General features: G+C 41.7%; 1 protein-coding gene and 1 long non-coding RNA gene across 3 annotated transcripts in view; one reads left to right on the top strand and one right to left on the bottom strand.

Moving 5' to 3' along the window:
• ANTXR1 (ANTXR cell adhesion molecule 1) overlaps positions 1-26,255 on the bottom strand; it is a 220,999-nt gene that overhangs the window by 115,979 nt on the left and 78,765 nt on the right. For both annotated transcript variants that reach the window (XM_059187868.1, XM_059187867.1), the window contains exons 9-10: positions 22,142-22,202; positions 12,174-12,272 (exon numbers count right to left, since the gene is read on the bottom strand). In XM_059187868.1, coding sequence (XP_059043851.1) covers positions 12,174-12,272; positions 22,142-22,202 — 160 coding nt within the window. The remainder of the gene's footprint in view (positions 1-12,173; positions 12,273-22,141; positions 22,203-26,255) is intronic.
• Positions 15,033-22,104, top strand: LOC131840244 (uncharacterized). The gene is made up of 3 exons (XR_009357290.1): positions 15,033-15,188; positions 16,984-17,082; positions 21,818-22,104. It is a non-coding gene; the product is annotated as an uncharacterized LOC131840244 (long non-coding RNA).

Raw genomic sequence — 26,255 nt, 5'->3', positions numbered from 1 at the left:
AGGAAACAGGATTGAAAAGCCCCGTGGTCAGGTTCAGCCACCTTAAGAGAGACAGCCATCTACTGTCATGAACCCACATTCCAGAACCATACACTCAAATATGTACATTCCCAGGTTTTGACCTTGGATCAGTATAATTCTTTTCAGATTATTGAAGAAATTCCCAGAGTTCCTCCCTGCAGTTGGTGACTATCTAATGGAGTTGGGATAAAACCAGGATTAAAATTCATTAGCTAATTCAAACACCAATCACAGTGAATCCTTTTATAGGCTGATTAAATAATTCAAATATTTTTCAAGCCTTGGCAGTCTTTTCTTGATGTAAATATTTATCTCTGGTCAAAAGGACAAGTGAACCCTTTAGTCTTATCTGGCGGAGCTTGTTGAAACCCTCCAAAAGCTGATGTAAGCTCCACAGCGGAGTTTACATTCCTACTGTTACAAAATAGTGAAGGTTAGGGACCAAATGAGCTCACCCTGCTCTTTCGCCCATTCTCCTCTGGGTCTAGGGAGCATTTTCAGGGAATCCCTGAGCCAAGGATAACTGTTCAGCACCAAATTATCAGCTGGTTTGGGAATGTGTCTGAACGAAGGGAGGACAGGCTGTTTCTATCTTCTCGCTGACTTCAAGAGTAACCAGCTTTTTGAAAGAATGAGGCTTTTAAAATGCTGTGCAAAAACCTGAAATAAAATGATATTCAGCGCGACTCCAAGTTCGTGAAATTCCAAGCATCTGGGTTGAGCTCTCTGGAGCCCCAGCCAGAAAGGAGGTAGATGATTCCCCTCCTGGGGCTCCTGCAATGATAATTCACAAACACAGAGATCTTACTGCAAAGCTAAATGGAGCCCATTGCTTAGAGTGGAAGGAAATTAATATTTCTTGGGCATGGACTATGTGTTAGGCCCTGGGCGGGGAGGTTTTCGTAAATGGGTGAGATAACAAGTCTATGGATTTTCTTGATAGAAGACATTAAACTCTACATTAGGGAACAAAGCAGAGAATTTGAAAGTGGAGAGAATGGCTTCTACTTGGAAAGGCTGAACAGTGGCTCTGAGGTCAGAGCAATGAGAAACAAGAGTCAGAATGGGAAGCGATGGTGTGTGCAGGTGGTGGAGGGGCAGTTGGGAATACTCCTCAGAACACAGCACATCTGCTGTAATGTCCTCTTGTCCCCAGCTGAAGCCAGAGTGGGGTGCCTTTAATAATCACAGAGCCAAGCTGGCCACCATCCTTCTTCTTAGGCATGACCTGCATCTACCCACCACTTCCCTGGCCTGGAATTATTGCAAGGTTTCCTTGGAAGCCCTCACTGGCTAGTTAACTATGAGATCAGGCAATGGACTTGGCCAACAGGTCCCATGTAAGTTCCCTGGGTCTCTACATAACTATTTTACCAGTCCCTGTAGGTTACAGGTATCCAGGATATGTCTTTTGGTTTGCCTTCCTGCCTCTGAGGGTAGGTTGGACCAGGATGGAGAAACAGGGAGCTCATTATGAGCCTGGGCTCAAGTTCCATCACAGCTGTGTCACCCACTGGCTACGTAACCCTACCTGCAACCGAGAGATCTCGCCTATCAGATGCGATTCATACTCATTTCATAAGCTGATGTCATTTTTAATGAGATTATAGCATTAAATGCTCAGCATTTAATAAGCACTTGACATGTCAGCTGTTATTCCTAAAGTGGGGTACTGCTAGGTTCATTGGCTTTGAGGCACCTGAAAAACACAAAATGTGAACACATATGCAAACTGAGTCTGTCTAGCAACTTATCTACCAGGTTGTATCAGGGCTAGATGGTATAGGAGTGACAAAAAGAAAGTTCTCTACCCAAATAGGATCTGTGTACACGTATATAGTGCCGTGGTTCTCTGATGGGGTGATTTTGTCCCTGAGGGGACAACTGGCAATGTCTGAGACAGTTCTGGCTATCATACCAGGAGAGAAGTAGTACTGGTGTTTAGTGAGTAGAGATCAGAGATGGGACTACACATCCTACATGGCACAGGGCATCCTTCTCCCCCTCAAAAGGAATTATGTGGGCCTGAACGTCGATAGTATCAAGGTGGAAAATCCCGGTATAATGAATATCACACTTTATAAATATATATTTTGCCCATCGTAGAGGGTCCTTTCAATCTTACTGGGTGGTCTATGGCCCCTAGGTATTGATAGAATGTTCAGAAAAGTCCAGAGTTGTTATAACTCAATGGGTAGAGGAGGGAGGAACAGCTTGAGGTTCATTGCAAGACACCTGGTTGGAGTAAGGAAGAGTGCCTCCAGCGGGGTTTTAAGGGTCCAGATGTTCCTGGTGGTAGGAGGCTTAGCACCTGAACCACTCTGTTTGGTAGAGCTTTATAGCTAAACGAGGCTTAGAGTGGGAAGAAGTGGCACTTATATTGCTGCCAAGGTTCTGAGCTGATGGGGACGGGAAGGCTGTAGAGTCAGAAGACCTCACCTATAAATAGGAATAGACGACTCAGGAGTCAAGTGCAGTCTTAGAATAAAATGAAGTGCACTATCCCAGTCATCATGTACACAAGGATTGAGATTCCATCAGGGCCCCAGGAGAAGAAGTTAAAAAAAAGAGACCACAAGTTCATTCCCAGAGAAGTATAGGGATGCTATCCAGCGGACTTGCTTATCTCTAGATTGTCTTTTTTGGGCATATATGTTTCCCAGTCCCACATATGGTGTGACCTTTGTGGTTCCAGGCTCACTGGCTTCTGGAACTGGTCCTCAGCACAATTAGTTTGATTTCTCAGGATGTAAGTGATTTTCTGCTCCTATTTTCTGTTATTTTTATTAATTATAAAGGTAATACGTGTTTAGCAATATAAGACTCAGAAAAGTGAGTGTGAGAAACAAGTAAGAAGTCTGAAATAGAGAAGTACATAAGAAAGAGATGAAAATCCTTGGTAATCCTAACTTTCAGTGATAAACACTGTTACTGCTCTAGGGTACACTATTTCAGGATTTTTTTCTATGCATATTATTTTTTACATAATTGGAATCATACTACACATAACATCATGGTATTTGGCATTCATCTTTATCTGAAGGTAACAGGGATGGTGTATGTATTGCAAGAAAACTAAATGAAGGTAATGGGGCCCAAGACTCTTGCAAAGTATTTTCTCCTCTCAACAGATCTCCAACAAAAACAATTCTTGACTGGTTGACATTTATAAAACTTACAAATTATCTTCTAAGCAAAGCATCATCCTTTAAAAACTGAGGTCAGAGTAAGTGGTACACTCAAGACAGCTGTAATCTACTAAGAATAAATATATTTTTTAAAGCTTTGCTTTTACTTGGTTGAAGACAATTGCAGATTCATGCACAAGCTATGTGTCTCCTGACACACAAACTCTTGCAGCTGTGCACAATTAGTTTTGGGAGGGTTTTACCTTTGGAATTGGGATGGAAGGGCAAGCCTCCCGAAATGGCTAGAGCCTTCCACACAATCAGGGTGATCGATACTGACTGCTTTTAAAAGAACACAGACCTATATAGAGACTCAGTGAAGAGGTGGGAAGGAGACCCCAGGCACACACTTGAATAACAGTGGATGCCAAGGAACTGCTACAGTATGCACACTGGGGGCCAGAGCTGAATTGCATGGAGAAAGGATCCACAGATAACATTCTTTTTTTTCCTTTCCCTCAGCAGCATCCAACTTTTTCTCTGAATGGGTGTTGAGCAAATATTTAAAGAATGCCAGTTTAAGGGGTGGGGTGGCATAGATTGTTAGCCTGCCTGGGGTTCTCCTAAGTCTGGTCCAGCTCTGACTTTTTTTTTTTGGACCCCTTCTCTTCCACCATCCTATTGAAATGACAAAGGAGCAGCATTAAGTGAGGACAAGCAGGGCTTATGGAAGTCCAGGCATTGGGTGCAGAAGTAGAGGGGTCCAATTGTCCCCATCAGGATAGGCAGGACTGGGGCAATGACAGTCTCAGTAAGTTCACAAGCAAGGCTTTCTTCCAGCCATGCCTCAAAGGAGCACAGTGAGTGCTAAGTTCATGTGTCGCTTAGAATTTTTATTTGGGAGGCAACTGCATGCATGGTAGAGTAGGGACAAGGTCAAGGGTGAGTCCATCAGGCACGGCCCTAGCTAACTTTGGGCTGTGTCAATTCACACCCTCAAGAAGGTCTTTTGTCTTAGAATGAAAATCCTTACCACCTGGTTACCCTGGGATGGCAACCCCTCCTTTATTTCTATCCCATCCCTCACGACTGGGGCTTTTGTCTGACCAAGCAACACTCCAGTAAATTTCCACTTACGATATTTTTGTCTGGGCCTTAATGGTGGGAACACACACTCACACAGTCTTGGCAGGAGCCACTTCAGAAATGACTGGCAAAATCGGAGCTTTTTCTGAAAGCAGGGGCAAAGGGGAGACACTGCCAGATAACACGAAACTCCTGAAGTTCAAGGGAAAGGGGCCAGTCAGGGAAGAGGTGCTTTACCTGTGAACATACAGTCAACTGCTTACATTGACACACTAGAGCCTGGGCTCCTCCTTCTCCGGTCCAGGGCTTTCTGAATTTGGGAGGGCTTTTTTTCTTGAACTTGAGTTCAAGTCCTGACTCCCTATTCATATGCTCTGTGACCTTGGGCAAGTAGCCAAATCTCTCTGAGCTGAGGTTTCCTGCCTACAAAATGAAGGGGAGTCATGGGAATCAGCACCTCTCAGTGAGGTATATATCAGGGTTAGGTGGACATTTGGGATCAGGGGACCCAAGGATCCGTGGGGATCTTTGTTTTGGAAGTAGTCAAAAGCCTCTGGATCACCCAAGGTCCAAATTGCTTCTACCTCTGGCCATCTAGGTGATCTTGGGGCACTTCTGAGTTTTAGTTTCCTACTTAGCAAAAAAGGGATACAAATAACTTGTCCCTCACGCGGGTACTGTGAGGCTAGAATGAGATAGAATGGGGAGGGCCCAGGGTTAGGTGCTCAGCAATCAGTAGCTGCTATTACTTAAATGAATCTTTCTGGAGACTGATGTGCAGCCTGACTAGGCACCTTGAGAAGAGATGCTCCTTTCTGTCCCTGATTCTGAGTTGCCCAAAGCGACCGTCCACTATCATTTTATGACATCAGCACCTCCCCGGCATGCATCCAAATTGCTCTAAGTACCTTTGACCAGAAGATGCACTACTCTTTACCAGGGAGAAAGGAAGCAGTAGGCTTTTGTTTGGGAAGTTTGCCTTTGTTCTTCTGCCTTCCCTCCCATCCCCCATCATAGGTACATTCCGATGATCTCCTTAGGGTGCCTGCAGCAACCCCAGGGCCCATGTGTCTTCTAAAAATGAAGTATAGTTTCTGGATAATTGGACAGATTTTTAAAAACAAACACATTGGGACTTCTACATTCGAGTGAGTGTTATCTCTGGTCCCCTTGGGAAGCTGAGCCCCTCTTTGGAACTCTTAGAACTGCCTTCATGACTAATGTTCAATTTGAAAGAGTATCTTCAAAGGGGGCAAAGTTTTGTCCTTTGAGAGTGAACAAAAAGTAAACCAGAGCCATGCCTAGTGAATAAGACTGGAGACCGAGCTGGGAAATAACACTTTTTATCAAAAAGTAAGTGTGCCTATTAAGCCAGAAAAGGGATTTCTCACAGGGCCTATACGCTGAATTTTAGTGAGTTTTAAAAATCAGTTTCTTTGTTTATAGTCCTACCTCTTACCTTGCCACGCAGCCCCAGGATGGCCTAGCATGTTTTTCATTATTGCATTGATAAAAAGCCCATTTTTAATTTACTGCTCATTAGGATGGATCATTTCTCAGCTCATACCCTAGTGTTTCCTTTTCAGCATTCTAATCTCTCTGCAAACGGATTTCCAATTGAAAGTGGATCTTTTCTTGGCACAATATGTTGAATACTGGAGTAGGAAAAAGTGCGGCCAGAATAAATAAAGTTTGTGTCAAGATTTCCAAGATATCTTCTTGGCCAGGAGTGAGTTCAGCATGGTGATTGGAGAACTAACCAAATGCTAAACTGAAGATGTGTGCTAGGTGTAAATAATTAACAAGGATTTTAAAATTAAATTTTAAGCAACTGTAGCTGTTGGTTTTTTTTTTTTTCTTGTCACATAAGAGACATGATTGTAGAAAACTTAGAAGAAAAAATTTGCATGTAGTAAAAATTAATAGTGGTCTTATTCAGAGGTAACTACTATTATTTGCGTGTCCTTGGTTATAATAAACATTTTCCATATGTTTGCTGACCACTACTGTAATTGTAAATTTCCTTTTCATAGCTTTCATCCATTGATGTGCTCCTTTTTTTTTTCTTAACTGATTTTAAGAGCAGTCTGTATATTAGGGTTATTGATTCTTTGTTATATATCTTTCAAATAATTTTGCTAGTTTTCTGTTCCCTTTAGATTTTTGAGGGGGAGATAAGAGAAAAATTAAAAATATGCACCCAAACTATTCCAAACTATTAAATTTTCTCTTTATTCTTTCTCCCTCCAGTGATATGCATATAAAGCCCCCCAACTAGAAAATTATGTAAATGTTTATTTTTGTTTCCTTCTAGAACTTTTATAGTTTCATGTTCACATTTAAATTTTTCATCTGGAATTTGTTTCGATGTAAGTTATGAGATAGAAATCTCACTGAATTATTTTCCAAGTGGTTAGCCAGTTGTCCCCACACCATTTTGGGGGAGTAATCCATTCTTTTCCTGCTGATTTGAAAGGTTGCTTTATTTTACATTAAATTCACATCAGTGTTGGGCTCTGATTATGGACTTTGTTTTTCCTGTTCCAATGCTCAGTTTGCCTTTTGTGGTACCAGTTACACATCGTTTCAAAGACCAATTACCACAGCTCTTTTATACATCTTAAAAATCAGGCAGGGCAAGTTTCCACATTTTTCTTGGCCATTCTTGAATGTTTATTCTTCCATATAAAGTTTAGAATTATTTTGTTAACTTAAAAAGTTCCATTGAAATTGTTATTGGGATTGTTTTAAAAGTAAATATTAGTTTGAAGACAACTAATGTCTTTACAATATTCACTTGCTGCTCTACTTAACAATAGTGAGAGTCATAATTATTCATTAACCCCAGCAGCCAACAATGATTGACTGCTGTGTGCCAGGTCCTGTTGAAAGCCCCACTCCCCACATCTAAGCCTCATCGCAGTTCATGAGAGAGGAGCTGTTATCACTATCCTCAATTTACAGAGAGAGAAACTGAGGCATGGAAATGTTAAATAACTTGCCGTGGTTACTTAGGCTTAGGCCAGGATTCTTTTCCTGGGTGGTTTGGTTCCATTGATTGGGTATGGAGCTATACTGCTTCTCCATTTATTTATATGTTCATATTCCTCACCAAGTTTTGTGGCTTTCTTCCTACATATCTTCACAAGTTTGGTTATATTAATTCTTATCGGTTTGGTTTTTTTTAAAGATTTTATTTATTTATTTGACAGATAGAGATCCAAAGTAGGCAGACAGGCAGGCAGGGAGAGAGGAGGAAGCAGGCTCCCTGCTGAGCAGAGATCCCGATGCGGGGTTCGATCCCAGAACCCTGAAATCATGACCTGAGCTTCAGGCAGAGGCTTAACCCCCTGAGCCACCCAGGTGCCCCTCCTACCAGGTTTTTTATGTCATTACTCTATGTCTCCTGGGATCCATTCTAATTGATCTTTACTGAACTCCGACAAAGATACTGATTTTTATAAGGGAGTTATTTATTTCAAAATTATCCAGTTTAATAACCTTCTTATAAGTCCAATAGTTTATTGATTCTCTTTGGTTTTCCAGAAGGATATAACCATCATTTTATTTTATTTATTTATTTATTTAAAAGATTTTATTTATTTGACAGAGAGAGAAATCACAAAGAGGCAGAGAGGAAGACAGAGAGAGAGAGGGGAAGCAGGCTCACCGCTGAGCAGAGAGCCTGATGTGGGGCTCGATGCCAGGACTCTGGAATCATGACCTGAGCTGAAGGCAGAGGCTTTAACTCACTGAGCCACCCAGGCATCCATAACCATAATTTTAAACTAATGATGTTTGACCCCCTTTCTTGTACTTAGATCTCTCATTAGTTTTCTTGTGTTAATGTGGTATCTATGGCATTGCCCAGTATAGTAGTCACAGTGGCTATTGACATTTAAGTTTAAATTTCATTTACATTAAATGAAATAAAAAATTCAGTTCCTCAATTGCACTAGCCACATCAAGTCCCCGGTAATCACTTGTGGCTTGCAGCTATCATTTAAGAACATTTCCATCATCACAGAAAGTTCTACTGGATGGCTGCTAGAACTTTCAGATCAATATTAAATAATAATGGTGAAACAGGCTGATTTTTCTTGTCTTTATTTTCCAGATCATGCATGTCATCTTCCCCTTTGTCTAATCACACTGCTAAATCTATCTATTAAATTGCAATTCAGTGAATAAACTTTTTCAACTCTAAAATTTACACTAGATTCTTCTGTAAATCTGCTTTTGTTAAATGGTCTTCCCCTTGGTCTCATTGATCTTTCTACACACTTTATATATGTTTATTTACATGATATTTCAAATTGTTCTCCAGTCCCTTTTTCTTGCTCGTTCTGTTTCTTTCATCCGTCTTCATATGGTTGGGCATTTGGTGTTGTGAGCCCTTCTTCATAGGAGGTTGTTGGCTGCAGGAGTGTTGTATGTTGGGTTAGATGGGCATTGCCACTGCCAGGGCCAAGGGATCAATGGTCATGGACACATTTTGGGGTTTGGTTCCTGATTTGGTGCTTCTGTATCATGTGGGTGGTAGAACATCTTATCTTTACTTCCCTGCTTCTTTGAGCCACTTAGCAGCTTTCAAATCTAGTTAATGTGTGGTATAGCCCATCGGAGCTGAATTTATGCAGGCAGCTCTGCTCTTGCCTGCTGCCTTGCACAAGCTGATGTCCTGTGTCTGCATCAGTGTTGGGATCTCGGCCAGCAGACTCCCAGGACTAGAGCCTCCACAGCTTTGCTTCCTGCTTAGATTTTGCATTCCCTTTTTTGTTTCTATACCTGAGGGTTTCCTTCTTTTGAGCAGGGTCACACAATATAATTTTTAAAAAGATGTTATGTATGTATGTTTATAGAGTGGGAATGGGACAGGGGCAGAGGGAGAGTGAGGGAGAGGATCTCAAGCCGATTCTGTGCTGAGCATGGAGCCTGATGTGGGGGTTGATCCCATGACCCCCAAATCATGACCTGAGCCGAAATCAAGAGTTAGACGCTCAACTGACTGAGCCACTCAGGCACTCCTGCAACTTTTAAAATCATATTTTGACCAGAATTTCTGGATCTATTATATTGAATTCAGGTCCAGAAATTGTTTTAGATTTCTAAGTGGTTGATTCATTGATTTTATTTTATTTTATTAATTAATTTTTAAAAGATTTTATTTATTTATTTGACAGCGAAAGAGACCACAAGTAGGCAGAGAGGCAGGCAGAGAGAGAGAAGAAGAAGCAGGCTCCCCACCGAGCAGAGAGCCCGATGCGGGGCTTGATCCCAGGACCCTGGGATCATGACCTGAGCTGAAGGCAGAGGCTTTAACCCACTGAGCCACCCAGGTGCCACAATTGATTTTATTTTTAAGTAAAGGCAAGGAACGTGGGAGAGAAGTAGGTATCAACTTATGCTTTTTATTTTCTGGGTTATGTTTATCATCAAAGAATATATTTAAATAATTTCTAAATTTTGGCATTAATAAGTTGACATTTTGTTTGTGCCTTAAGACAATAAATGTTTAGGGCTGTTCACAGCCATTTAAAAACATATCTATATATCTGCTCTATAAATCTTTAATTTTTTATTATTCATTCGAAGACTTAGAAGGTCATATTAGCATGTTCCACTATAAATCTAATTTTTCAGTTTGTTCTTTTATGTGTAGCTTTGGGTTTACAGAATCTGCTGTTGTATTATTTGTCAAAGACTCTGGGGCCTGCAACACGTTTGCACGGACTGGAGCCACAACAGTCCTAGCTTCATTACTGGGCCATTGATTGATCTTTTTCTGATCGATAATGGCATTATATTCTCTTCCTGTTATAAAATCTAATGCAGCATTTAGGAAAAAAGTCTATAAAGAGGAAATACATGCCGTCAAAACCGTCAAAATGAAAATAGATAATATCTTAAAACTTGGGATCTAGAGAGAGGAAAGGAGAATGGGAAAAGTCCAGGAATCTAAATTTATTTTATTTCACAGAGGTGACTCCATAGAGACTGTTACCTCCATAAGGCTGAGAGAAAAATGTAGATTTGACTATGTTGTATCCTAAAATGTATTCACCTCTTCTGTTCTCATAGTTTCGTGTTCATACCACTTACTGAATGGAAATGAGCGGGTGAATTAATAAACGAAGGGCAAGGTGTTTTTTTTTTTTCTTCCAATTGCAGTATTTACCCCTTAGCGTACTTTTAATAACCGTATATTTGAGTATAGGAGAGCTTGCTGAAGGAGGTCATAAGGCTGATGACTGCCCTCCTCGGCTCCAAACTGTCAGCACGGGGTGGGGGGGGGAGCACAATTAGACTGTGGCTTCAGCTAGATCCCTACCCCTAACGCCTTTATTTGTTTTTGAATATTAATGAGGTGGAGAGCCTGTGCTGGTTTTTGCACATGTTAGGAAAGTACATGTTAGGAAAGGAAGAGAAGAGGGAGAAAGAGGATGAGCTGGGTTTCCCAAGAAAGAAAATTTCGTAGAGAAGCTGGAGAAGAGGCCTGCAGAATGTCCCTCTACCAACCCAGAGTACATCCACGGTTCATGTTATGCTAACAGAGCACCTCTGTGTAACCTTCCAGGCAATGGCCACGCTGCATCCTGTTTCTGTTCATCTTTAGAGGGGGCTTGGATCTGGAGGCTTGCTTGTCTGGGAAGCCTACATTGGAAGACTTGACATCTTTGAGGTTAACCCTCGGGACTTTATGACCTGAGATTTGGGCTGAGAAGAGAGGGCAGGTGTACTTGAGCAACATTACAACTGAAAAGGGAGAGAAAGGAAGAACTAGGTAGAGGGCACAAGTCCAGCCTTCACACTATGACTAGCCAGAGATTTTTCAAAATGATTTCGAATCGCATGCACTTTTTGGATATGTGAGAGCATCTCCAAGTATCAAGAAAGTGGACTGAATGTTTCAGATGTTTGGAATTATTCCAAGGCCAGGAAGTCCAGATGTTTGTAAGGAAGCCAGTGCCTACTCTGTTTAAATATTCAAGGGGGTTTTCAGAGGTTAAGAGGGAAAAAAAAGGCATGCTCCTCAATTCTTCCTTTTTAAAAGCAAGCCAGCACCTATGCCATAAGGCTATAAGGAGACCGACCCTAAAGTCACTGCTGAGTCAATAAACGAGCATCTCCCTGTGCTCCATGATCCTCCTGCCTCCCACGGCTACTGTGGCACAAAGATGTGAAACATTTGGAAGCACACAGCATTACACAAAATGTAGAGTATTCTTACCATTTGTCACTGTAGATAGTGAATCAATAATTATGGCTGTGATGGAGGCCAGATGTGAATAATAACCAGGGCTCCTGGCCATCTGTCCCCCCCATAACTAGACTTCCCCTCCTCCTCTGGACAGCCGCACGAATCCCACATGTCTTTAAAATAAGAACTCGCCTGCTACAAATGTCTTGTAAGAGTGCCAGTGTTATGATAATTCATTTTTCACATGAGACACACATCATTTTCCTTCCATATTCCTGATTTCATGTCAGGTATTCACCATGATGAGAGTTTCTTGGCTCTTCCAGGCAAGAATCATCCAGATTGGAAAAACTTCCAGGATCTACACATCCAAACCTAACAGTTTGGCTTTGGGTTTATTCAGAATTAATAAATTTAGACCATCTATTTTTCACTCTCTGACAGTACCTAGTCCTTTGTTAAGGGACATCCTCCTTCCCAAGCTCTAAGCACCTAGCACTGCCACCAGAGAGAGAGAGCGACTTAGCGCCGAGGCTGGCAGTCTGAGAATCAGGTGCCCTTCTGCCTTTCCCAATGGAAACAAGGGCAGATTCAGGGCCAGCTAGGGCCCTACAGGAGACCCTTCCATCAGGGAAGGCCCATCTCTGTGTGGTCCCTTGTGGGGGACTGGGCAGATGGAGCTGGGGCTCCTGTCCCCGAAGCGGGCTGAGGAGACCCACAAGTCTGTAAGAACTTACTGAGTGTCACTGAGTCGTTGATCTTGAAGCTGCAGAGGACCCTGTCCACGTTTCGGGCATGTCGGAAGCCGTTTCCTCTTACAACGACTTGAAATGATTCTGAAAGGAAAAAGGACAAGTCATGTTATCAGACTGCAGTCCGTCATCCTTACATTTTCCATCTGCCCAGATGTAGGGCAATTGTAAACTGTTTTACCAAGCTTCAGATATTCGGACACTGGTTCCCATTGGAACCCCAAACCATGTGGGTGCCTTTTGCCACTTACCACCTCCTTCTCACTAGGTGTCCATGAGGAAGGCGTACGACGTCTTACTTTGAATTCCTACCTTCTTGCCTTTGCTCTTGCTGTTCCTCCTACCTGGAATGCCCTGCTTCCCCCTTCTCTGTGCATTCAAATCTCACCCAACTCTCCAAGTCCTGGCAGTATTAAAAGCTGTGATACCTACAGTCAGGAGGCCATGGCAGAGGGGCTCTCCACCTCTCCTCCAATCAACTCAGCATCTCTTGGGTCTGGAGTCCCCTGAAAGAATTTCTTTGGAGCCTGAGGTGCTTATTTATTTATTTATTTATTTAAATCACGGCCTTATGACAACCCAGTCTGTCTCGAATGGTGTGGGAAGGAATTATGTGCTGTCTGGTGGTGGTGTCTTTTCTTCCACCACTAGAAAAATGTTCGATTAGGTCAGGAATGATCTGATACTGCTTCTGGCCCTCCTGTCTCTGCTGGACATACAGCATAGGAGCTAGGATTATGTGGGAATGGTTGTACTTAGCAACAAGTCAAAGTCTTGCTTATCCAGTGGCCACTGTCCTGCATTATATACTTGAACTGACAATGGCCCCTCAATGTAGCACTGGCTTCTCTCTAAACAGAAGAGAGAATGTAACTTGCAGGTCTCTGGCCCTGCAGGTTAATTTCACATTGGCACAATGCAAGTTGAACTCTTATCAGTTGAGAAAATCCTTATGGAGTAAAAATAATGATCCTTCACAATAGTCTTACAAAAAGGAGAAAACCCAGCTAAGTTATTAGCTAAATGTTTAGAAATACTTGCTGAAGTTTGATAGTAACTAATAGTCCATGCTCTATTTTCTTCTTTTTTTTTTTCAGTCCTTTTTTTTTTTTTTTTTTTTTTTTGTACTATGTTATGTTAGTCACCATGTCATTCTTCTGTGTATAAAAATTGGGGTTTTGGATTATGCTGCGTGGTATCTAAAAAAGAAATGGACTAAAAATCGGAGGAAAAGGCAGTATTTGTGAAAGTGGATCCTGAACTGTAAATCGCTATTCAAATGGACACCTTCGTTGGAGGAAGAATGGATTAAGAGAACTAGCATATGGGACTCTTCCAAAGTTTAATGTCACCTTCATTCCCAGGAAACTAATTTAGAGATCATGTATGCCAAGATAAAAATGCCGGATGCTAATTGCTCCCTCATCATGTGCCAAGCCCCGTGCTAAGCCTAGTATATGTCCAAGGTCATTTCAGCCTCACCACAGCCCAGGGAGGTACGAATGAGAAAACTGATCCGAGTGGTGTTTGGTAATTTGTCCCAGATCTCATGGCTAGTAGCTGTCAGAGGAGAGCTGGAATCCAGGTGTCTTGGCATCAAATGCCATGCCCTGGGGACGCGGCCATTATGCTGAAATGAATCCTCATTGTCTTGCGACATGTGACCAATTTAGAGATTGATGTGATTTTTTAAAAGGTTTATTTTATTTCAGTTTCAGGCAAGTTTGCAGAAAAGTGGGGCTGGCCTGGATGGGGAAAAAAGAAAGTGAAACCCAAGCAAGAGAACCCAGAGGCACCGTCTGTGCCACGAAGAATACTAGAACAGAATGCTTTTTGAAGTATGAAGGACCTTAACAATCAGGAAATTGAGATTTGACATTTTAAATGACTGGCCCAAGGTTATGTAATTTGTAAGCAGCAAGGGGGGGGGGGATGTTATCTGAGTGTTCCCTGCCTTAGTTGTGTACTGTAGTAGTTCAGGTCATGAGCAAATGGTTTTTCAGGATCCCAAGTCCTCTGAATATTAAGGATTAACATATGCATGTAATAGATGTTTCTGCACGATCGCCAAGTTTAGATGGATGGTCTTAATAATTTTCCTTAGAAGCCTGCCAGGCATGTAGCTGATGCCAGTTGCTCCAACACACATTCTGTGTCAAGCATTGTGGAAGAATCTTAGTATATCTTATTTACTCCTTTAAGCCAATGGGAAGCCTATGGAAAGCTATTTCTGTTTTTTATTTTGAATGTCAGCCATCCAGCAATCTGCCGTGGGACACTTTCTGCTGATGCTACATGTTTTCGATCTCACTGCTGTGCTCCTTCTCTTGTTTCCTCAAACATTAGCGCAAGGAGACAAGACTCTGGAAATGCAGGCCCCGTGCCAAGCTCTCTTCTCTAACACCATGTTCTAGCATTACGAGTTCAGCTGCTGAGTCCTCTGTTAAAAAAAAAAAAAAAAAAATTGCTGCCCACATGTCTGCTGGGCCTGACCTCAGGGTGTTTAGAAAGAAAGACAGCCGGAATCCCTGACGTGGCGATGTGGTGTCAAGGGAACCATTTAACCCCCTCGGCCAGGGGAGAACATGGCGGCCACGATGCTGGGCGCTCGGGGAAGCACACCGGAGCCAGGGCGTGCTGCCTCCGCTGCTGGGGACGGTTTCTGTGCTCCTGCGCACATTGGGTTTCCAGAAGAGCCCCAAGGCCTGACCCTGCAGCCCAGCCCGACCGGAATGTCAGCTCTTCACACATACAAGTTATGTAACCAAACTGTCTCATGACTCCGCCAGCCAGTGAGAACCAGGACACGGGATTCCAGTTCATGTACTCGGAAAGCCCTGAGCCCGCCTCTCACGGTCTGTACGGCTCCGGGTCTTCAGGCAATTTGCCTGTTGGGTGACGGCTCCTACAAGCAGTGCTGAGGGACTGGAGGGTGTCAGGGAGGAATTTCTACTTGAAAATGATCTTCGATCCCATGTTTAAAGATAGATATTCTTTGAGGTACATTTTTATTATGATTCTTTTGTCATTTTTAAAAAAGATTTTATTTATTTATTTGACAGAGACCACAAGTAGGCAGAGAGGCAGGCAGAGAGAGAGGAGGAAGCAGGCTCCCTGCTGAGCAGAGAGCCCGATGCGGGGCTTGATCCCAGGACCCTGAGATCATGACCTGAGCTGAAGGCAGAGGCTTTAACCCACTGAGCCACCCAGGTGCACCTCTTTTGTCATTTTATTCTCAATTATAATTTAAACTTCCTGATGGTAGAGACCATCATTTCTGTCTCTTTAAAATTTGGGCTGTGCCTAACCGAAGGCTGAGTCAGCCTCAGTACTGGCTGAATACATGAGTGACATATCTTGGTATAGAAAGGGAGTAAAGAAGGAGAAGGCGGTCATTCATTCGTGTACAGTCAGGTCTAGTCCTGCTTATTTTCTGAGGCTTCATAAAGTCAATGAATGGAAAGATGCTCGACACCATTAGTCGTTAGGGAAACGTAGATCAAAACCACAAGGAGCTATCACTTCATACTCTCTTGAATGGCTATAATAACCTAGAGGGACAAAAACAAGTGTTGGTGAATAAATCAGACCCCTGATAGCTTGCTGTTGGGAATGCAAAATGGTGCAGATCCTTGTTCAAATGGTTTGGCAGTTCCTTAAGAAAGTAAACATAGTTACCTTATGACCTGAAAGTTTCACTCTTACGTACATATGCAAGAGAATTGAACATGTATGTCTGCGCAAAAACTTGTACTTGTATATGCTCATGATAGCATTATTCATAATAGCAAAAAAACAGAAGCGATCCAAATGTCCATCAACTGATGAAGATGGTATTCAACCAATGGAATATTATTCACCCACGAAAGGAAGCAAGTTCTAATACATGCTATGACATGGAGGAAGCTTGAAAACATTATGCCAAATGAGAGAAGCCAGACACAAAAGGCCACATAATGCACGATTCCATTCCATTTCATTACCATATGAAAAGTTTAGCAAATCCATAGAGAAAGAAAATCAACTGGCAGATGCCAGGGCTGGAGGGAGGGGGAAATGGGGAGTGACTGCTTAATGGGTATAAGGTTTCTTTTTGGGGTGATGAAAATATTCTGGAATTAGATAGTGGTTGTGGTTGTACAACTTTGTGTATATAATAAAAACCATTGAATTGCACTTTTTGAAAGGGAGAATTTTATGGTATGTGAGTTATAGCTCAATTAGAAAAAGAAAAAATAGAGTCTCTGAATAGTTGGATAAACTTACTCTATTCTCTTCCTTCCTTTTTTTTCTTTTCTTTTTCTCCCCCCCCCCTTTTTTTTTTTTTAATGTGGAAAACGTAGTTTTAAGATGACCTCAGTAAAGATCACCTTTTCTCCACTGTATCTGTAAATGAGACATCTGTACGACTTCCATTTACTCTGGTCCTCTAAGACTTTTGTGCAAAATTATTGCTACTATTGTTTTACCTTGCCAGTTCAAATTTGCTTTCCTATTAGATGCTTAATGTGACAGGAAACATAAATATAATAGAGACTGATGTGTGTTAAGTGCTTTCTGATACTTAAATTATTCTAGAACTTTTTAATTTTACAGCTATTTAATTATAACAGCATATTATAAAAGGAAGTATGAGTGCCACAGAATAACTTGCGTGTAAAGTATATAATTTGACAAGTTTTGACATATGTGTGCAATCACAGGACAATACCACCATCAAGATAGTGAACACATCCATCACCCTCAAAAGTTTCCAAGGGCCCCTTAGTAATCTCTCACTCCTGCTCCTCCCCAGGACCAAGCAATCACTGATCCCATGAAACCACTCATCTGCTCTCTGTTGCTCTAAGATAAGTTTGCATGACCTAGAATTTCATGTAAATGGCATCATACAGTAAGTAAATTTTTTGTCTGGCTTCTCTTACCCAGCATAATTATTTTAAAAACTCACCTATAATTACTGAAATTTATACATAGTCTATTCCTTGTTATTGCTGAGTATCATTCTTTGCACGGGTAAACCACAATGTTTTCATCCATCATCACCTGTTGATGAACATTTGAATTATTCACAGTTTTTGGCTATTAAGAATGAAGCAGGTATAAACATCTGTGTGCCGGTCTCTGTCTGGACATGGACTTCCTTTTCTCTTGGATAAACACCTGGCAGTAGGATGGTCAGGTCAGACCATAGATAGGTGTAAGTTTCATTTTTAAAGAAACTGTCAGGACTATTTTCCGAAGTGATGGTGTCATTTTACATTTCTACGACCAGTGTCTGGGAGTCCCTCCTCCAAACAGAAGCATCTTTAAATGCAAAGGAAGGGCCAAGCAGAGAATGAAAAAGGCCATTTTACACTCGATTTTAGCCAAAAGGTGGAGCAGTGATGAAACAAGCCATTCTAAAGAGGTGCCTAAGGGCTAGGCCTGAGCTCTTTGAAAAACAATGAAATGTGAAAGAAATGAAACCACTGTTTGATGTTGCCTAAAACTGTCTGCTTTAAGCATCTAAGGCCAAATGGTAAACAGGAGGCCTAAAACCGCCTTCTTTTGTGCAAACCCGCCCAGTTTTACTACCAGCAGTGGGAAACAACACAGTAGGAATGGTACGATTGCTTCTGAAAGGACAATGTGAGGAGCTAAATATAAACTCCTTCCGTGTCTGGAGTGCAACAACTTCATGTGTAGAGCAGTTGGCAGGTTGCACACTTGATTCCAATTAGTTCCTTCCTGGAGAACTTGCTTACTACATAGAACACTGAGTGATTCAAGTTTCAGGCCAACAGAGTGGGACCGGAGGGAAATTATACTTCGGCAGAGGGCACATTTTCTGGAAAGGAACTAAACAAGGCAAGGCCAATCTAACAAGGGGGTAAATCCCCTAATTAGAGAGGCTAATCAGCAAAAATATTTGATTAAGAACTTTTTAATAAAGAGGCAGAATTATTTAAAAGCAGGTAATGGCAAAGGGGCTCTAAAGACTCCCCACAGCAGGTGACTTCTTATGTGTTTTAAAACAGGAATTGTATATACATTAAATACAGACGCAAGCACCATGCAAAACAGTAACCATATGCTTGGCCTGGGTATTGAGGTGATAGGGAATGGTGGGGAGTATGGTGAACTCTAAAGAGTCCATGCTTCTTTTAAAAAGGGAAGTTATTCAGTCTCAGTAATCATCACCTTGCAATAAATGCAGGCCTAGTGTTGCTAGATTTGATTTTTAAAAGCAAGGTGGAAATCTGAATTTTTAAGTAAAATCAGATTTTCAAATGCTAGCAATATATATATATATATATATTTTTTTAATGTAGTGTGGATCAAAAAGAACCTGTGTACAGACCAGAGAAGGCTTGTAGGCTGTCCATTTATAACCTCTGGCAGTGGAGGAGTTCTGGGAAGTCTCCAAATAGTTAAACTCATGACATTGAATGAAATTCTTCTTGATTAGAAGAGATTAGACACTCTCCTTACTCCCTTTCCCCATTAAGACTTCCAGTTAAAATGCAAAATAGCTCCAGGTGTACTGGATTCTTTGCCATTAAAAAAAAAAATCGTCCATTAATGCTTCAGCTGGAATTGAATTAAGACTTTGGAAACTCAAAGTCATAAAGAACATCCAAAGGGGGACTGCATAGGGTTACAGAGGGCCACTGCTCACATAATTCTAAGGGTGGAGAGTTCAGACCATCCACTCCGCTGCTGGAAAGTTTTAGTTGTAAATGTTCCATGTGTTAAGCCAAAATTTGCCTCCTTGCTTTCCTCCCCAGCTTCTCCATGGTGGTCTCCTGAAGCTACACATAATAAGCATAATAATTCCTTTCCACACGGGAATTCTGTAGTATATCTGAAGATGCTCTTGGAAGCGTCTCCGTTCTGTGTGTAAATCTCCGTGGTTACTTCAGTCCTTCCTCATTCCACCAGTGTCTCATCACCACTCCTGCGGCTCTTGGAGCAGATCTCTGCTACAGTGCCTCACGTGTGGTTTGTGCCTTATCTGAACACGTGACCGTCTTCCAGAATAGATCGCGAGGGTCATGGGTGGTTGGGAGCAAGCTTTCTGCATTTGTGTACCCACATCTTTTCATATTGCGTGGTACCTCGTAGACAGTAAGCATTGAGGGAAAGAACGAAGGAAGGAGGCTAGGAAGAAAAGAAAAAAGGAAGGAAAGAAAAAGCAAGCAAGGAAAAGAAAGAGGAAAGTAGAAAGGAAGGGAGGGAGGGAGGTAAAAAAGGAAAGAAAGAAAGTAAGTGAATGAATTTTTAGCATTGTTTCCAGAGCCATCATCTCTTCTATGGGCTTGACTTTGTCAGTGCCATTTTTAAAATGTGGGACTTGGAACCATGGTCCGAACATGGAATAATAAGACATGAAATTAGCTCTCTTAACCTGGACACTGGATGGCTATTGATGCACCCTAAGATTACATCAACTTTTTTTTTCCCCTCAGAGGTATTCCTGTTGGCTCTCAGGATAGCTCTCTTTCTCCCTTTTGTTTTCTTTTTCCCTGAAAGAACGGCTACTAAGTCGGGTCTCCCTAAACTGGCATTTCAACCCAAGTTCCACACTTGGTATTGGTCCCATTAAATTTCACCCTGTTATTTGCAGGCTGACCTGTGAAGATATGTGTTGGATCTCAGTTTTGTTGTCTCCCCAGTGCATTATCTCGCTGCCTCTCTCAGAGCTAGATTTGCTGTCACAACTACGGCTGTTGCTGTGTTGTCGGTGACAGCCAACTGAGGTCATTGTCTTGGGGGAATGCAATTGTCAGCATCGAGTGTCCAGAGCAGGACAGGCCTGGGAGGAGCTCCGTAGCATGGCCTCCGCTGGGGGCCCAGGAAGGAGTACAATTCACAGAGACAGGTGGGGGCTGAGAAGAAAGATTTCTAATGGAAGTGAATTTCACCTTTTCAATAGATTTTTCTAGGGCTCTGTCCCACCATGATACCTTAGAAATGCGGACACTGTTGTTTCCTGTTTCTTTTTGCCTCCAACACATACTGAATTAATCATTTTGCAGGTACTCTAGAATTTTTCAGTGTTCTCCCTGGTTTTGTTTCAGTAAAGAAACACATGGGCATGCTTTTCTTATCTGGGTATGTTATCAACATGAGGATTCTCACATTGACCTTCAATCCTCATTACAAGGATGTTGATGATAATAATGTCCCCTCGTTCTGTACAGCAGGTGTCTTTTCAAAGCTCTCTCATGTAAATCCCCGGGGCTTTGCAGTAGCCAAATGAAAATCACCAAGTGAGTGTCCTCAGGTCTACCTGACAGGTGTTCACTGCCATGGACAATGCACTCCAGTGCCTCAGGAAAGCCACTTACTCCAGAGAATAATCAGTAACAGACCTTCGGGGGAACCCATGGTAGAACTTCTGGTGTCATGGTATCTTTTGGAAGTTTCCTTTTCCCTTTGTAAAGTTATTCTCTAAATATTGTGTTTTAATCCTTAGAATTCTCACTCAAGAGAGCTGGAAGCTTGCCTTTTCCAAAAGCTAGAGCTAGCTTCCATTACTGTGTCTTGTATTAATTTTTTCTTCATAAAACATAAAGGAAATAGAATCAGATAGTTTACTCTGATACAGGAAATTATTGCTGGCCTATAACATATACAGTATTGCAGATAAGCCAAAGATTGAAAAAATACAAAAGAAAGCTTCCTCGGATTGGATTGACCAGAGATTTGTCTATTTTATTGGTTTTACCGAAGAAATAGCTCTTGCAATGATTTATCAGTTTAATTGCTTTCATCTGTTTAAATTTATTAATGCATTTTAATCTATTTTCTTACTTTACAAATATTTTACTTACTTCCTAATTACTTATTTTTCTTTTCCATTTTGTAAGAAACATTAAAATCGACAAATTTGCTCCTGTGGACCCTTTGCTATGTTCATCAAGTTTATCTATGTGGTGCTTTTATTATCTCACATCTCAGTGGTATAAAAAGGAGATGTTGGTTTTTACTACTCATTGACTCAAGAATTATTTTGGAAGCTATTTTTCTGTTGTCCAGCTGGTGGAGGTTCTGTTTTTATTTTGGCCTTGTTCTATCTTTGGCCATCAGTTCCTGATTTTACTTTAGACAGTTCAAAGGTGTGATATTAATTTCTTATGGTTAAGTGAAAGAGGTTAATCTGGGTCAAATAGGCAAAATCAGTGCATTATTTGCTGAGGAAATAAAGATTCGAGACATTCAGCCAATGTTCATTGTCTGATGGACCATCTATTAAGTGCCAGATACTCTGTTAGGCAGATAAGATTGTCTGCAAGAGGGGAACTGATATGTTATGAATTAACAGGAATTGTATTAATTGTCTTTAGACTTTCTGATTCACTATGAAGTTACAACACATCCAGTTTGCACATTGCTAAACCACAAGTCTGGGTTTTCTTCAAGGATGGGGTAATTGCATAATTAAGGAACTTCCCTATTTTCTAATTATTTTAAAATGAAGGACCCAAATAAATCGGGGAGGTGGATTTACCTGGAGCTAATGAACCCTAATTGAGGCTCCTCACTGCACAGACCCCTGATAAGGTCCTAGTATTGGGTATATGCGGTCACATGCTTTTGTCAAATTTGAGAAGGTAAAATTTTTCACTTCTTTTTCTTAACAGGTTCTCCTGGATCAGCTCCACTTCTTTTCAGAGCAGGATATTGGCAGTGATGTGTGGGAATCTAGTATTTCTGCAGTACTCTCGCAATTGGTTCCCATGAAAGAAGAGGATTTGGACAAGCTTTTTCAAACAACTGATACACTGCTTCTTTTTTTTTTTTTTTTTTTTTTTTGCCTGAGCAGAAAATTTATTTGGCCATTTCTACTCTTCTTTCCACCCTCCTCCTTCTTCTGCCCTGTCTCCCCTCCTCCCCACCACTTAAATAAATGTGATTTGAACTCAAAATACCATCATTTCTAGGAGATTATTTAGTATTTAATTTACCTCCTGCACATATGGTGGATGGTTCAGCTGCTAAAATTTCGATGCAGGACTTCTTCAAAATCTAGAAAGAGAGGAAATCAAAGAGTCAAAGCACAGCTTACTTTATTAGAAGCAGGGTTTTGCTTTGAGTTACCAAGACAGGAAGGTTCAAGGATCTTATGCTGTGGTGGGTGGATGGGTGGTAACATCTTTACTAATATTAGTAACATCAAACATTTAATGAGCCAACATTGTGCTACATGCCTCTGGGTGTCCCCATTAGAATTATTCATTCATTTGTTCTTTCAGCAGATACTTATTGAGTCTATGATATATTAGTCTTGGTTAGGGAGACATTTAACATCTGGTTAGGGAAATGGGAGTTACACTTGAAAATATAAATAATGATGGTTTGTCACTGTGGTAGTTGCCAGGGTGAAGGGGTAGATAGTAAATCTGCAGAGTTCACGGGGAAAATCATGGAGGCTGTTAAACTGGGACAGGCTTCATGAAAGCTGTGGGTGCTGAGGGTAGGACTCTGTCAAGTGGAGAGGAGTGAGTTAGGAGAAGGTTGGGATCCAGGCAAGGAATCGCACAAGCAAAGGCGAGAAGGTAGAAATACATAAACCTCTTTACCTGGAACACAAGGAACTTGAAAAGTAGAAATGAGAGTGATGATAGGTAAAGCTGAAGAGGTAGGATGGAAAATCGTTTCCAGATTACTCCGAGTTCCCCTTTTTATTAGAAAAGTCATGGAAAGATGTTTCAGGAGAGGATGTTGACCTGTTGTGCCTCACTCTTTGGACCCCGATAGTCTTATTTAAATGGAAATGGACTCTTTCTTCCAGAAGAGACTTGTAGGGTTGAGAAGAGAGTGTCAGGGAACCAATCCCATGACCGCACAGGGAATTAATCAAGGCTGCTTTGGGCCAAGCAGGATATCTGCCTGGTAGGATGTAAGCTTATCTCCACCATTTATGAATCCTGTGTCTTGCTGAATATTGATTCTCAAATTTCATCCAAGCATTTTAAACAAGTATAGGACACTGAGTTAATTTACCAAGCAAACGAAATCTCTTTATTTGGGCCTTAATTTGGAAATTGAGATGGTTCAGAGGGCTTTGAAAGAAATCATTTCTCTATTTATGAAAGGGGCATTTGTTGAAGGAATTAATAGTGAAATGATAACATTGAAAGTCTAGAAAAGAAAGCAAGCATCTTAGCATTGAGAAACACCCATTGATTTGCACTGATGTATTTATATATGCTTCTTTGTCCCATCTCAAGTGATACAGACAACACGAGATACAATCAAATGAAAGATACAATAAATTATAAAAGGAGAGGACATGGGTTAAAATAAGGAAAAATAAGGGGAAGACGAAGTAAGGAATGAGAATAGCGTAGAAAAAATATACTGGAAAGAGCTTATTTCCTTGCTAGGAGTGGCTCATGGATTTACTTCTAAACTTTCTAGTAGCAGATGAGAAGGTCAGGCAATATTTATGAGAATCTCAATTGGTGAAATAAAAACAAATCAGTTTCTCAGAAGAGATAATATTTACCCATTCCAGAGAGAAATCTGGGCGTCCTCATAGAGAAGCATTGTGAAAGGAAATGGAGAACATGCTTTAGAAAATATCTGATATACAGATGACAACACACTAAAATGCAGTCACTGAAACAGGCTCTCACAAACACATGTTTTGGGTAAATCTACAGACGCGAAACTCATAAGAAGCACTATTTCTTTTTTTGACAATTCTAAAGTTCAGGTTTCCAGCTAACTTTTCCTGACATCGCTTCCCATTCTTTGTACAATCTGAAGGCATCTTTGTACTTTGATTCCTCTATTTGTTTTTGGCTTTTACATGATTCCACAGTAGGGAGCAATTTGTTCCTATTTGTCAGTGCTTGCTTTATTTCTTTGGACTCTGGTTTACCATGCCACAACGCCAAACCTCAAACACTGGTATAGTCTCAGATCCTCGCTGGTGCGGGAGCCCTTTTCGACAGCAGGCACACACGCACCGAGCTCCCCAAGTCCATGCCCATCTTGGGTAGAGTGCGTGGTCCTCACACACCTGGCCCTAGGGAGCTGGTATCATCCCTGAGCTCCCGAGTTCCCTTCACTGTCATTCTGACTTGGGATCAGGGACTCCAAGGATCTATGCGGGACATCCATGTTTCCCTCCCTGCTGCTTCTCCACCTTCCACATTCCAATGGTTTATCCAGCTCTTTAGGTCTCTCATGTAGGTAACAATGTCCTAGGATAAGGGCTTGCCCTTATCATCTCCCACATGCCAGAATCCTGGTGTGCAGGGACTCATCTCCCACATGACGACTGTCCTACTTGAACTGCGAGGACTGTCCACGCCCTCTCCCGACCATGTCTGCTGCCCGAAGAGCCACCTCAGCCAGTGGCTGCCTTGACTGAGGGAGGTACCGCCCTTCCGCATGTCCTTAGGCACAGATCTCCAAACAGGACACATTGGGAGAAACAGAATTAACCCATATGGAAAAACTTAGTAAACAGTGGCATTAGAACAACACAAAGCTTTTTTTTTTTTTTTTTTTTTAATGTTTTAAATAAAATTCCTCAGGCATTTGGCATCTCTTAATAAATCATTTTATCATCCATAACTAAAGATTTCAAAATAATCCCAGAATTAAAATTGAGCTATTGGATCTCTCTTGTCCCCGTTCCCAAACTCCATCAAAACACGTAAATGAAGTTTTCGCCCATGTAAGTTCCTGACTTGTAACCAACAATTTTGAACCCACTTTTAATACTTAACCAGGGATTTGGTAAAGGAAACACCCGTGAATCTCGGGCCACAAAGACACACCAGCAGGTTTTGTCATAATAAACACACGCTGTATTATTCTCTTGGAGCGTCTGCAATTAGTTGATAAATCTAAGGAGTGTATGAAGGGCCAAAAAATGTCAGCCAAGTGCTGTGATTCAATCCAGTAAAAACACAGCTTTCCCAATCTTAACTTAAAACATCTGGAAGGGACGCGTTGCAGCCAGTAAAGCAAAATTTATCAGTGAGGGGGATGGGCAGGATCTGTCTGGGACTGCGTCTTCTATTTGAAATGTCTGGCTTTAAAAGGTAGGAAGTCATGATGGCAGAAGGTGGATCTGGGGGTTCCCTCGCTCCCTTGCAGCCAAGACTATAATCAGTGTGTCTGAGCCGCAGCAGACAACAGGTCGGCTTCGGTGTCTGAAGACTGGATGGGGGTTGGGGGCGAGGGAGGAGAGGGTCTGTCCCCAACCTGAGCAGGGGTAACCGTGGAAGAGGTGCAGGTACAGCATGGGGAAATTGCTTGAGGGAGCGGAACAGACTCACACAGGGCCAGGGTGATGGCAGAGGTGAGAGACGTTGGCTTCTGATGGAGACTGGGCGAAGACCACCACATGCCTCGAGTATAATCCAATGTGAGGAGGGGCTCTTGGCCCTGGTTCTGTACTTACTGACCTATGGTCCTTGACATATCTTTTAACTTTCCTGAATCCTAATTTTGGGGAGCAGTTTAATATACAGAATATAGCCTGGCATCTGGAATCAAATTGCTTGGGTCAACGCTCATGAACGGTGTGACCTTGGACAAGTTCAAACAACCTCTCGGAGTCTCTGTTTCCTCATTTATAAAAGTTGGATAAGAACAGTACCTACTGTAGAAGGTTGTTGACTTGGGAAGATTAAATGAGTTAATACTGGCAGAGACTGCAGCACAGTGCCCAGAACCTGGTAAGTTCTCAACTAATGTAACCATTATTCTTAAGAACTTGGGCTCAGGAAACAAGACAATATACATTTGGGCTCTGAATAGATTTATGTTCAAATCTAAGCCCTACCACTTCCTGGCCATGTGGACTTGGACAAGTATTCAAGCTCAGTTTCCTCTTCTGTAAAAGGGGTATAAGAAATACACTGACCTCACAGGGCTGTATGATGGTAAAATGAATGATCGATAATAAATGCAGAGACATTTAGCTTGTAAATCCATTTGGACTTAGGTGGTCAAATTCACATAGGACTGGAGAGTCGGGAAGGGAGTGACATCAAGGAAAACTGGCAGGGTTTTTGTCTCATAGACAGAACTACACAGATGTGATCAGTCAGTAGA

The sequence above is a fragment of the Mustela lutreola genome, chromosome 9 (genome assembly GCF_030435805.1).
Source record: "Mustela lutreola isolate mMusLut2 chromosome 9, mMusLut2.pri, whole genome shotgun sequence".
Classification (NCBI taxonomy): domain Eukaryota; kingdom Metazoa; phylum Chordata; class Mammalia; order Carnivora; family Mustelidae; genus Mustela; species Mustela lutreola.
The sequence above is the reverse complement of the archived record's forward strand: the minus strand, read 5'-3'. Positions and strand labels throughout refer to the sequence as shown.